At 40.4% G+C, this 12241-nt stretch overlaps 1 protein-coding gene across 19 annotated transcripts in view; it reads left to right on the top strand.

Moving 5' to 3' along the window:
• The window catches only part of ZMYND8 (zinc finger MYND-type containing 8), a 540997-nt gene that overhangs the window by 465958 nt on the left and 62798 nt on the right, over positions 1 to 12241 (top strand). For 16 of the 19 annotated variants that reach the window (XM_069072340.1, XM_069072341.1, XM_069072350.1 and 13 more), the window contains 2 exons: positions 8426 to 8644; positions 10766 to 10879. In XM_069072340.1, coding sequence (XP_068928441.1) covers positions 8426 to 8644; positions 10766 to 10879 — 333 coding nt within the window. The remainder of the gene's footprint in view (positions 1 to 8425; positions 8645 to 10765; positions 10880 to 12241) is intronic. The other 3 variants (XM_069072352.1, XM_069072354.1, XM_069072360.1) reach the window with 1 other exon arrangement.

The raw sequence follows: 12241 nt of genomic DNA, 5'->3' as shown, positions 1-12241 counted from the left end.
TATGCCCCTGTGGAATAGTGAGAATCCTTTTCCCTTAGTCTTGGCCAAGACAGGAAGTGGACTCTGAGGCCAGATGGTTTTTGCTGGCGGGTTCTTGACTGAACCGTTTTCAGATGCTTCCTTATGATTGGTGTGTAGGAATAACTTGCCCCCTCCTGCTGAGCATGGGCTCAGGATTGCTTGTACTTGGAAATAAGGAGGTTTGAAATCTGTTCTTTAGAATAACATAGTCATACCCTACTGGTTCATAGGCCTTTTATTGCCTTTGATATTATGACCTGACAGTCAGACCTCAGTTCTGAGGCAACAGATGATAAAGATCCCTAAACCACATTTCAAATCTGTAGTAGTTCACCCTTCTGGCAGGAGCCCTTTTATCATTGTTACTATTAAAGAGAAGAAATGACCATTTCCTTTACCACCCACCCTCCCAATAGATAGCAGGGGTGGTGGCAGGCTGGGGTGCAAGAAATATAGAGGAGTAGCTCAGGGCATGTAAAATCCCCAAATTGTACACCAAGTCCCTGAGGAATCTAGATTTGATTGTTTTAATAACTCCATTTTCAAAATCCCAAAGTCTGAGGGAGGCAGCATAGTGGAGAGAGCATGGAACGAAGAGTTTTGAGACCTGGCTTTTGGTTCTCCCACTAATTAACTTTTGGAGTGACTTTTGGGCACTTCCACACTTCCCCTTTCTAGACCTTATTTTCTTTATCTGTAAAATGAGAGGGGGTTGTACTTTAGGTGATCTTTAAGGTTCCTTTCATGTCTAAAATATTATAATTCTGGGATCTGATTCCTTCAGACGAATCCTCAGCCAACCCCACACAGATGGGACTCTGCCCTGTCTGTGGAGAAGCTAGTCTATATCATATACTCTAAGCAGGGGTGGGGAACGTTTGACCTTGAGGCCACATGTGGCTTTGGGTGCAGCCTTTTGACTGAGTCCAAGTTTTACAGAACAAATCCTTTTATTAAGGGGATTTGTCCTGTGAAGTTTGGATTCAATCAAAGAGCCACACTTGAGGATTTAGAGGGCCTCGAGGCCACAGGTTCCCCACCCTCTAATATACACTGACTTTCCATAGCTCTAACTGTTGAGAAGTTATTTCCTGTGTCTAACCCATTTCCCTCATGCTGTATTTTAAGTCCATTTTAGTTTCTGTGAAAGATCTCCAGAGCTAGAAGGGACCTGGGAGGCTTAGCCTAGGTTGTCAAGAATTCCTTCCATTAACATTACAGACAATCTGCCATGTTCTTGACCTGTAGTGAGAAGGAATGATTACTTTTAGAGTCAACCCATTCCACTTTTGGATAGCTGTGATTGTTAGGAGGAAGTTGTTTTTTTTCCCCTTATGTCAAACCTATCTCTACTTTCTGTAACTTCTGCCCCTTGGATTTGCTTCTTCTGGAGCTAATCAGAACAAGTCGAAGCCGAGATCCGAATGACCGCTGTTTGTCTCCTCGAAGAGAGGTAGCGAGTCCCTTCCAGGTTTCCTTTTCTACTAAATGTCTCAGCTGGAGTCAGAACATCTTTAGTTCCTTCAGCTGCTTCTCATCTACTGGCATTATCTTTACATCTTTAATAATCCTAGCTGCCTTCCTTCCAATTCTCTCTAGTTTATCAATGCCCTTCTTAAATGGGGGCTTTCAGTGTTGAATAAAGTATATGATCTTAGATATGATCTGACTAGGGCAGAGTACTAGGGAGGCTCAGTGTAGATTCAGATAACATGAGCTTTTGATCACCATAGCTCACTGTTGGCTCATTGAGACTACCACTGTTCTTTAGCCATTCCTTCCACCATCTTGTACTTATGAAGTTGATTTCTTGAATTCAAGTATAAGACCTCATATTTATCCCCACTAAATCTTAGTCTTTTTGGAGCCTGACTGCTGTTAAGTATGGTGTTCTCACCCTCCTTTGGAGATGGTCCTACATTCTTCAGTTTTAAGGCATATTTATTAAATATCCCTTTTCCTTCTATGTACCTTAATCGCCCTTCAGAATTCTTAATTGTATTTCCTGAAGAGAAGCCATTTATAAAATCAAATATTCAGATTCCTCTATCTCCTATTAAGAGGCCATTTTATTGAAAAGCTGTGTATGAAATCTGACCATTTTTCTACCACATGAGACCATTGTATCCTTGTAAGTCCACATGCCTTATAGGGGCATGTTGGGAATAGATTTTATTGGAACCTTTTAGGGGACCTGGATTTCCTCCCCATGTAATGTCATAAAATAGTCATAGAACCCACGCTGGGGAGCCTTAAGAAATCATATCAGAATTTCTATTGTTCTGTTCCCCCCCTCCCCCTTCCCCCCGGTCCCCCAAAGGTGTTAAAAAAATGGAGAAACAGACGTACAGTGTACTGGAAAGAGTACAGTACTAAGCATCAGAAGACCTGAATCCTGGGTCTATTTTGCCACTAACTCTAATTGTGTAACCTTGGTAAGTGATATTCCCCACTTTGGGCCTCAGTTTTTTCTACTGTAAAATGGAGGGTTGGGGATGACATTACCTTCTAGGTCCATTTCAGTTCTTGACATTCTATGATACTCTTTGCATAAATTCAGGGAATAAATTGGGGGATCTGAATTATTTTTTTTTTGTAATCACATTATAAGATGCACTGAAATCCCTAAACTCATGCCCACCTGGCATATTAGCATCTACCATATGCAAAAGGATAAACCTGCAGATGTGGTAGGTGTCTTCGAAGCCCCTTTGTTGTTGATGTGACCCATTAAAGGGGATGGGAAAAAAAAATAGAGCAATTGGAATCTAAACTCTGCAATTATCCCTGTAAGTAGCACAGGTTGGAACTTGTCTATCTAATTATTTGGGTGGTACATTAGCTAAAGACAGGTGGGAGAAAGTTGTAATCCATGGGAGGCCAAGCAGCATGTTTGTTATTTATTAGAGATGCCTTTATTCTTAACAGGCAATATGTTCCAGAGCCAGATGAGCTATGAAAGGTAGCTGCTGGATTGTGGGATTGTTTAAGTAACAAATTCTGGGTAGCAGCTGCTGCTGAAGGAAGATATTTCAGTTCAAAAATGGACAGTAAGATAGAATCTCTAGTGGCTTGCCTCCAACCTTAGTTAATCTTGGGGGAAATAAAGATTTTTTTTTTCTCAACTATCAAAACATTTGCCTACATCAGAAACAAATTAAACGTGTGTCCTGTTAGGCAAATTACTTTGTCACTTACAGTTCATCCAGTTCCATTTGGCTCCTGGGGAGGATTCCTGGCCTATTTTTAGCCCTTTAACTTGATGAAGGAAGCGAGGTACAGAAAGCAAGGAAAGCTTGCAAAACCACAAAAACCTCTTAGAAACCCTCAGTTGAGTCAGAAGTAGTTCTCGCGGCTCGAGGAGGGGAGGTTGTCTTTGGGAATGTCTGCTTCTCCCTTTGCCACCCTCTTCCCCTTCCCGTTCACAAGCCCTGACGTTGCTATGTGCCGTCATTGTTGCCTGGGCAGTGCCTGCTCTTCTCCTTTTGCTTAAAATGCTCTTTTAAATGCTTCCCCTGCACTCTTACGCGATGCATATGGCATTCTGTGTAAGTGAATTGGTCTCTAACTTCCAGAGAATGTTTATTTTTGGAGTTATTGGAAGCTCTTCTGCAACAAGTGCACCCCAAGTGTGGAGGGCTTGTCTGGTGTTGCAGTCATGGGATCTTGAAGATGGAAGTGAGGGGGCTCCAAGGGACCTGGCTCTGGTCCTGGATGTGCACTGGATAGACTTCTTGGCCAAGTCATTTGACTCCAGGTGTATCTCAGTTGTTTGTCAAATGACAATCACATACTATAGTGGCCTGAACGTGGGTCATTCCCATCAAGAGAGGCAATATGGTATGTTGGATGGAGAGCTGGGTTCAAGTCCCACTTCTGTCACATACTGGCAGTGTGATCCTGGTTAAGTCACTATACCTCTCAATAGACCTTGGCATCTCTTCTAAACCATAAATTGTACAAGTTGGCCATCTTCATCAATAAGAAGGAGTTTTTAGACACTTAACACAAAAACTAGCCATGTGACCTTGGGCAAGTCATTTAACCCCAATTGCCCTCCAAAAAAAAAAGAAAATAAGAGGGAGTTTTCTCACGAGGACTTAAATCTATAACAGAGATGTCAGACATTCATGTGGTCCACGACTCTTCTGAGTGGGGCATGAACTGAATTAAAATGTAATTGGCAAATATTTAACAAAATAAATTTAAAAATTGAATAAAACATGGATAGCATTTTAAAACCTAGTCAATATGCATCCTTATGTCTGGGTTGGCGGGGTCCCTCTTTTCTATGTGAGTTTGATGCTACTGCCTTAGGCAGTTCTCTTAAGACCCTTATGTTGCAGAAAAGTTGCCAATGGAAGAGGGAGTTTTGTTGCATTGGTAACCAAACTTGCATTGGTAGAGGGAGTTCCTTCTCCTGGGAATTCTTTATGCCAGTGAAAATCATAGGTCCAAATCCCTAAACCTAACCCTATATTCTAAAAATAATTTTCCAAAATGACTATGCAGAAATATATGTACATATATATTTATATTTACTGTGATTTTTTTTTTAACATTTCCTTCAATTCAGATACTTCAATGATCGTGATTTCATCAGTGTGCATATTTCTTCCACCAACTCAGATCACAACCTCTCTACACTTTTAGTAAATGGTCTCATAAAGGGCTGTGGCCAAAAACTTCATCTGCTGGTTGGTGGACAGCCTTCTGGTGATAAGTTTCTACCCACTTGTTTGACTGGTTTTTGTACAGTAGACCCCATAGCCTGTTGCTAGGTTCATATCCAAAGCCTTTCTATCTTGATAGGCCCTGGGAGAACTAGGGCTCATCTGGCAGAGCCTTTGAGGATCCAGGATTTCCTCCTTCCTGTGATGAGTTCTGAGAGGAGGATTTGAGAGGTTCAAGCTCAAAGATGCTTACTCATTTTGATCATCTTGGCTCTCTACCTTTATCAAGTTTCCAGCTGTTCTTTTACTCCATGGGTTCTTAACCTGGGGTCTGTAAACTTGTTTTCAAAAAATATTTTGAGGACTATATTTCAATATAATTGATTTCTTTGGTAAATCCTACATATTTATTTTATTTAAAAACATCTAGAGAAGGGATCCATAGGCTTTTACCAGATGACCAGGTGGGGTTCATGATAGAAACAAAGTTAAGAATTCCTGTTTTACATTCAGCTTTTATACAAGTCAGATTTGGGGAATCAGCCTGTTGTAGATTTTTAAATCAGTTTGGTCATTTCTGCCTTACTGCATGGAATTGCTCTGAGGATCAAATGAGAAATTGCTTGTGAAAGAGCTTTCAAAAAACAAAGGACAGAGATAGGAGCTGGAGCTTTGATTTCATTCTTGAGAGCAACTTCCAGGTGAGGAAATTCCCTCCACCAGTGCAGGTTGGCAACTTGTCTCTAATTTGTAGTCTGAGAGTTGCCTAGAACATGGAGAGATTTAGTGATTTGGTGTGTGTGTTAGATGTAAGACTTGAACCCAGCTCTTCCTAGCTTCTAGGCCAGCTCTCTATCCCCTATACCACACTGCCTCTTAGTAAGCACTATTAAGTACGAGGTGGTACTGTTATCCTCATTGTCATTCTATGATGATGTTTCCTCTGAGTGCCTGTGATCATAGTGCCATGGAACTTGTCTAGTCCAATCCCTTCCCCCATTATTGGTAAGTAGCAGAGCTAGGTCCTCTGACCTCAAATCTAGCACTCCTTCATTGACACTCACCCGAAAAGTGGTCATCAAAAGGACAAAAAATGACCAGGTGTTTCTTGTGTGGCTTAATGCTGAGGGATTTATTATTTATCCAATGAATAACCTTGGACAAAGCATTTATCCTTTCTGAGCCCCAGTTATTATTGAGTAAAACTGGGGGTCACGAGCTTTATGAGGATTAACCAACAAGGATTTGCTGAGCACTTGGTGACTGTGTATAAAGGCTGTCTAGTAGCATGAGGTGTTTTTAGCACAAAGTGACCTCTCCCAACATGGACTCTTTTACATGGCCTGCCTGTCAAGCTCCTTGTGGTACCGTCATCTTCTGAGGTGGGTTTTCCTTGCCTGATGCCAGTGTTACTCTTCAGTTCTGTGTTGCACACATTTGAACCTCAGTTTCTTTAACTACAAAATGGAGGGAGAGGAAGATGATTTCTAGAGTCCCTTCTGACTCTTAACAGCCCTCTATGGTTTGTTATTCTAATTGTTTTGGTAGTTGCTGCATTGGGCTTTGTTGAGTCATGATCATGGGCTGGATCAGCATCAACTCAATTGAATCAGTAGGAGCAGAGAGTGTTGTTGGATACCTCTTAGCCATGGTCACATAGAAACTGTAAAAGCTGCTGGCTCTTTTGGACCACTGGCATCAAGTCAAACAAACAGTGCCACTTAATTCAGCCCCTGCCTCTCTCCTCAGCTCCATTCCACTGCCTCCTTCTGTCTGCTGGACATCTACCTGGAAATCTCATAAGCATCTTAATCTCGACATGTCCAAAAGAAAATTTGCTCTCTTTCCATCTGAAGCCAGGAGGAAGCCTTGGTTCCTCTTTCCTTGCTAACTTTGCTATTTCTGCTGAGTACCACCGTTCTTTTACTCACCCAAGTTCAAATCTAAAAGTCATCCTCTTCACTCCCTAGATGCAGTCAACTGTCAAATCTTGTGTATTGTATCTTCACAATATCTCTAGCCTTTGTCCCCTATTCTCCACTCACACTGCTGCCAGCATAGTTCTGGCAATGATCACCTCTCACCTGGCCTATTGCCTTGGCCTTTTAACTGGTCACCCTACATCTAATCCCTCCTTCCCAACCCATCTCCCACACAGGTGCCACATTGATGCATTTAAAAGATAGCCGTGATCATGTCTCTTCCCTACACAAGAAGCATCAGTGGCTCCCTTTTGCCTCCGGGGTAAAATACACACTCATGGATGACATTCAAAGCCCTCCATAGTCTGGCTCCAACATATTTCTTCAGACCGATTGCACTTTCTGCCTCCTCCTCCTCCTCCTCCCACACTAAGCTTTAGCCACATTGTCCTTTTTGCCATTGTTTTTCCTCCATGCACACATTCTGTTACTCGCTTCCTTGCTGTAGTATAGGATTTCCTGCATATTTTGAATGCCTTTCCTTCTTACCTTTGCCTTTTAGAATCCCTAGGTTTCTTCAGAACACAGCTTAGGCACCACTTCCTGCACGAGGCATTTCTTGATTTCTTCTGGTTGTGTTGCTCTCCCTACAAAAGAGCTTTGTGTTTATTCTTTGCCTGTTTTGTTTATGCCTTCTTGCACACATTGTAGTTACCCTCAGTAGAATGTAAGCTCCTTGAGGGCAGGGCCTGTTTCATTATGGTCTTGGTATCCCTAGCACCTAACAATGTCTAGTGCAGAGCATTTATTTCACAAGTGCTTATTGAACTGAAGAACTGGATTATAGGACTACTGTGTTTGAGATACTCTGCTGCTGGAAACCCCATGAAAGCCTTTTGGATTCTGCTTTCAGTATGTCAAGGATCTTTCATTTTTTTTTCAGTGTGGGAACTTCTCCTACTGTATCCCAATCTAGTCCACAAGTTAAAGAACTTAGCCATTTACCTTGAGTCTTAGAAAAGTTGAGTGACTTGTCCATGGTCAAAGAGTGTCAGAAGTGGTATTTGAACCCAGGCCTCACTGACTCCAATTCCAGCGTTCTGTCCACTATGCCATGCTGCCTCCTAAATTTAGGGTCATGGGATCATAGGACTTAGAAGGGAGCTCTGGGATTCAACCCAATCCTCTGATATTTCAGATCTAGAATCTGAAGTTGAGAAAAATGACTCACCCAAAGTCACTAGGAGTCTTAGTTTTTGTGTGGTTTATCCCACATTAGTTAAGGATAACAATTTGTTATGAACTTAACTTTATTTAAGGGTTATGTTTTTGAATTTCTGCAACCCCCAAAATGTACTTTAAGTACATTAGAACAAGCTGTGTTGTCAAAGATTCCTGAGATAAATGGGAATCACCATTCCCTAGTTTATTGTTAGTTTGGATTTTTGTTCCAGTAATCACCAATCTCTAACTTCTCTGCTTTGTAGGTTTGGATTTTCATATATTGGAATTTTAATTTCCCTTATCTAGCCAAGAGCTGACTTAGCACTAGGTACTAGAAAGCTTTTGATCTATTCTGCACCTTTCCCCTCACACCCACTTCTAAAACTAGCATGATAGAAAGGCCTTATGAACGTGTAGGATGATGACATGATTTTAAAGCCTGATTCAAAGAATGAGATTTGTGCAATGTGATGTGCTGTTGTTGTTTGTTGTTGATGTTATTGTTATTGGTGTTGTTGTTTAGATTTCTTTTGAGAATGCAAATTTGTTTTGAAACCAAACCTGTCTTTCTTGCCTACATTTCAGTCAGAACTAAGACATGGTCCGTTTTACTATATGAAGCAGCCACTCACCACAGACCCTGTTGATGTTGTACCGCAGGATGGACGGAATGATTTCTATTGCTGGGTTTGTCATCGGGAAGGCCAAGTCCTTTGCTGTGAGCTCTGTCCTCGGGTTTATCATGCTAAGTGTCTGAAACTGACTGCGGAACCAGAGGGGGATTGGTTTTGCCCAGAATGTGAGGTTAGTTCCCAATGAAAAGTACTACTCTGCCTCCCCTCTTTTTTCTTCCCTTTTCTTCTTTCCTTTTCCTTACTATTGTCCAGATTTGGGGCAGGGGAAGATTTTCCCCCACTCTACACAAAATGTTTGTGTCATTAGGTCACTACTCTCTTTGACCATCTGCTTGAATGGGCATGGCAGCAATTGCTCTCCTGCTTTGGAATTACATTCTACTTTCTGACTGAGAACTAGTCTTCCCTGGTTTCTCTAATGTTATCAGAAGTCCACTTACTTAACATCAAGCCTGCAAGTTTCGAAAACATCCTACAGGATTTGTTGAATCTTTTCCTTCTTTTTTTGCTACTACCTCTCTTGGTGGGCCTTTGGAATTTTCCAACAACTATCGAGAAGAGAAGACTTATTTGTATTATAGTAGATTTCAGATACTTCTTGTATGATCTAAAAAACAATGATATTCATTGTGGGGAAAAAACTTTGAGACTTTTCAAAGAATGTGTAGTGATACCTTTCCAAACAGTATCACAAGACATGACTTCTTGCTGTTGAAGAATGCAAAATGTAATGCTTGCTCTTGGTTTTAAAAACAAAATCTGAAACTTATAATTTGAGATGAGGCATCACATGGATCCCAAAGCAAATCAAATTTTGGGACTACGTTAATATGGCAGATCATTTGATTGTTCCTTTGGGAAATCAGCTCCTTCCTTTGCCCCTATAAATGCAAATGATGACAACCAGATTCTTTTATCTATCCTCCAACATACTTTTTTTTTTTTTTGAGGAAAATGCTAAAAGTGAGCTATAGAAACCTGGCATTTTGGTTGTAAAAGCTCAGTTTTATTCCTTTTAGGCTTTGCCTGTTAGCTACCAAAGTTGAGAATGGTTCTGGAAGTTGAACTTCTTATCCCCTTCTTTGACTGACTCCTGTCTTCACTACTACTTCTAAACTGTATAATGGAACACCGAGAAGAGAAATACCTGGAAATGATCCTGGGTGCAAATCATTTGATATTCTCTGGATAACAACACTACAAATTTTATCTATTAGCAAGAAAATAATCCATGCAAAGCACAGAGAGAAGACATTGGGTGCTCCACGCGATGATGCTTTCTTTTGAGGATATAGATGGCTCCATCATGTACCATATTCACCTGCTGTGTGGCTTTTATGGGCCCTTCCTCTAACAATCCAAAGGATGCCTATGGTGACAATATGGATGCTCTAAATCGATTAACAGTAGAATGAAGATTCAAACTGGAGAAAAGTTGTAACAACTTTCCAGTGTAATTAAGGGGAAGAAAAATGATTCCTTGATTCCATTACTTGTGAAATGAATCTCATGGGCATATAGATCATCCTCTTCTCTAGGAGCTTTCCATGCTATGTGGCAAGACCATGTAGCTCAGCCTAGCTTTCTTCATTCCATTCCTTGTTGGTTAGGAATGTTGCTACAAATGTATTTTATCAGTCAACATACTAAGAGAGACATGGTGTCTCTTTGTTTTTACTTTCTTTCTAGTGACTTCACAGAACTAGTAAATGAAGAATTAAGTCATATAAATGTTAGCTTCCAGCCCTCCATGCAAAATAAATACACAGACCATGGGAAAGAGTGTTTCTTTCCATTGGTGTTGGCAGTTGAGTTAATGCCTTTCTATCAGTGGCATGAACAAAAATTGTTCATCATTTTGAGGAAACCACCTTCTTGAAACTAACTGGGGTGCTTATCTCACACCCATTCCTAAATCCCAGGGAGAATCAAAGTTCTCCCAATTTGACTAGTCTTGTTTTCCATGATCTTCTTAATACTCTCACCTTCATGACCGTGAGACTCAAGACCAGGTAATAGATGTCATGGTCGAGTTGAAAGATTATAAACAAGGGCTTGACTGCCCCCTTCAAGGGAGAATCAGTGACCATCACCAGTCAAAGTGAGCTTTATATCTTGCAGTTAAAATTCATCTCCCCTGAAACCTGGAGGCCTTCCTTACTGAAACCTGACCCATCTTCATTAGAAAGAACTATTCCTTGTAGGTGTGCTTTCTGGACAAATAAATATAGTGGGAGGGCATGTGAACAAATTTTTTCTAATTGAACATTTGTATAATTTTCACTTATAGAAAATCACTGTAGCAGAATGCATTGAGACGCAGAGTAAAGCTATGACAATGCTTACCATCGAACAGTTATCGTACCTGCTCAAGTTTGCCCTACAGAAAATGAAACAGCCGGGGGTAAGGAAAACACTTCCTGGCAGCAGATGCTTGAATTAAAACCTTGGATGCTTTTTGTTCACTTGTTTCTTATTCTTTGTAGGGTTTAGTTTTTCAGATCTCTGCACAGACACTTTTGGTCTTCTAACCTACCAGAATTCAAAAGTCCGTTAATTAAGAATAAGGTGCGATGGCTTTCAGTTAATTTTTTAAAGTGTGCAGTTTATGTTCTGAAGGAGATTCCAGGAAGTAGAAGACAATAGAAAGGCTTTGGGCATGTTCATTTAGTGGGGTGGTAAAATGGAACCATCCTTTCCTTCTAGAAAAATTGTGGGGTCTAGTCCCCTGACTTCATAGGTGAGATCCTGTTACAACAAAGTATCTGTATAACAAAAGCCTGTCAAGCCCCAGCTGTTGGAGCTTTCCAGATATAATTGGTCTAGGACAGTCCATCATCGTAATTTAAATAGTCCCTTGGAATTTGTGGTAATAGGATTTGACCTATGTTGTTTTGAGAGGCTTTTGGCATTTACCATTGATTCACTGTGCTCTTTAAGTGAAATAGCGTTCTTAGTGCATATGTAAAACTGTGTTTTGCTTTCCAAGTCAAATGATTGCATATCAAAAACAAAGCAGAAGAGATTTATACCCAGAGCATTTTAATAAAGAGATCTTTGAGATTCCTTTAGGGAAAAAAAAAGGATATATAAATTGACTTTTAACTACCTGGTAGTGAAAAGATCTTATTAGCAAATAATGTTTACACCCCACAGGAGCCAAACATAGACAATACTCCTTTTTCTGTTTCTTCTTCCCTCCTTTTTTATTTTTAGTTATTGGACTTACATAACTCAAAAGCACATTTACAGCTTTGCAGAAATTACGTTGTACCCATTGAAGTCTCCATATATAAGAGGAGGCATTTTGGCAGTAAAAAGGAGTAAAGTATGTTGAAAGATATTAACATCTCACAGTTATGGGCATCCTGAAAGAGATTAAGAAAGAAATTTTATTGGGTTGAGGTAGCTTATCTTATTGAAGGTGATTTAGGTAAACTGAATAAATCTTAGGGACTTGTTAAATCATTAAGAAATAGGTCTGGAATGATCTTTCAGTCAACCCCATTTAGGTGCTGTGCTTTGGTAAAATTTACTGTTTAACCAAATGTTAACCTTATTGCAAGATAAATACCATTAGGAGGAAGGTTTTTTTTTTTTCATTTTGGATGGTTCAGTCATTAAGACATGTTACTGGACTCATTTTTAGAGTCTTCTCACCCCGTGTTTTTTCACATAGAAATTGCTTTCTAAGATCCTGAGATTTAGAGCTAGAAGAGTCCCAGAAGGTCATCTGGTTCGGTTCCTTCATCCTCCTCCCCCCCCC

This window comes from Petaurus breviceps, unplaced genomic scaffold (genome assembly GCF_028583685.1).
Source record: "Petaurus breviceps papuanus isolate PSGF00001 unplaced genomic scaffold, PetGlider_PUasm1.0 90847, whole genome shotgun sequence".
Taxonomy (NCBI): domain Eukaryota; kingdom Metazoa; phylum Chordata; class Mammalia; order Diprotodontia; family Petauridae; genus Petaurus; species Petaurus breviceps.
The sequence above is the reverse complement of the archived record's forward strand: the minus strand, read 5'-3'. Positions and strand labels throughout refer to the sequence as shown.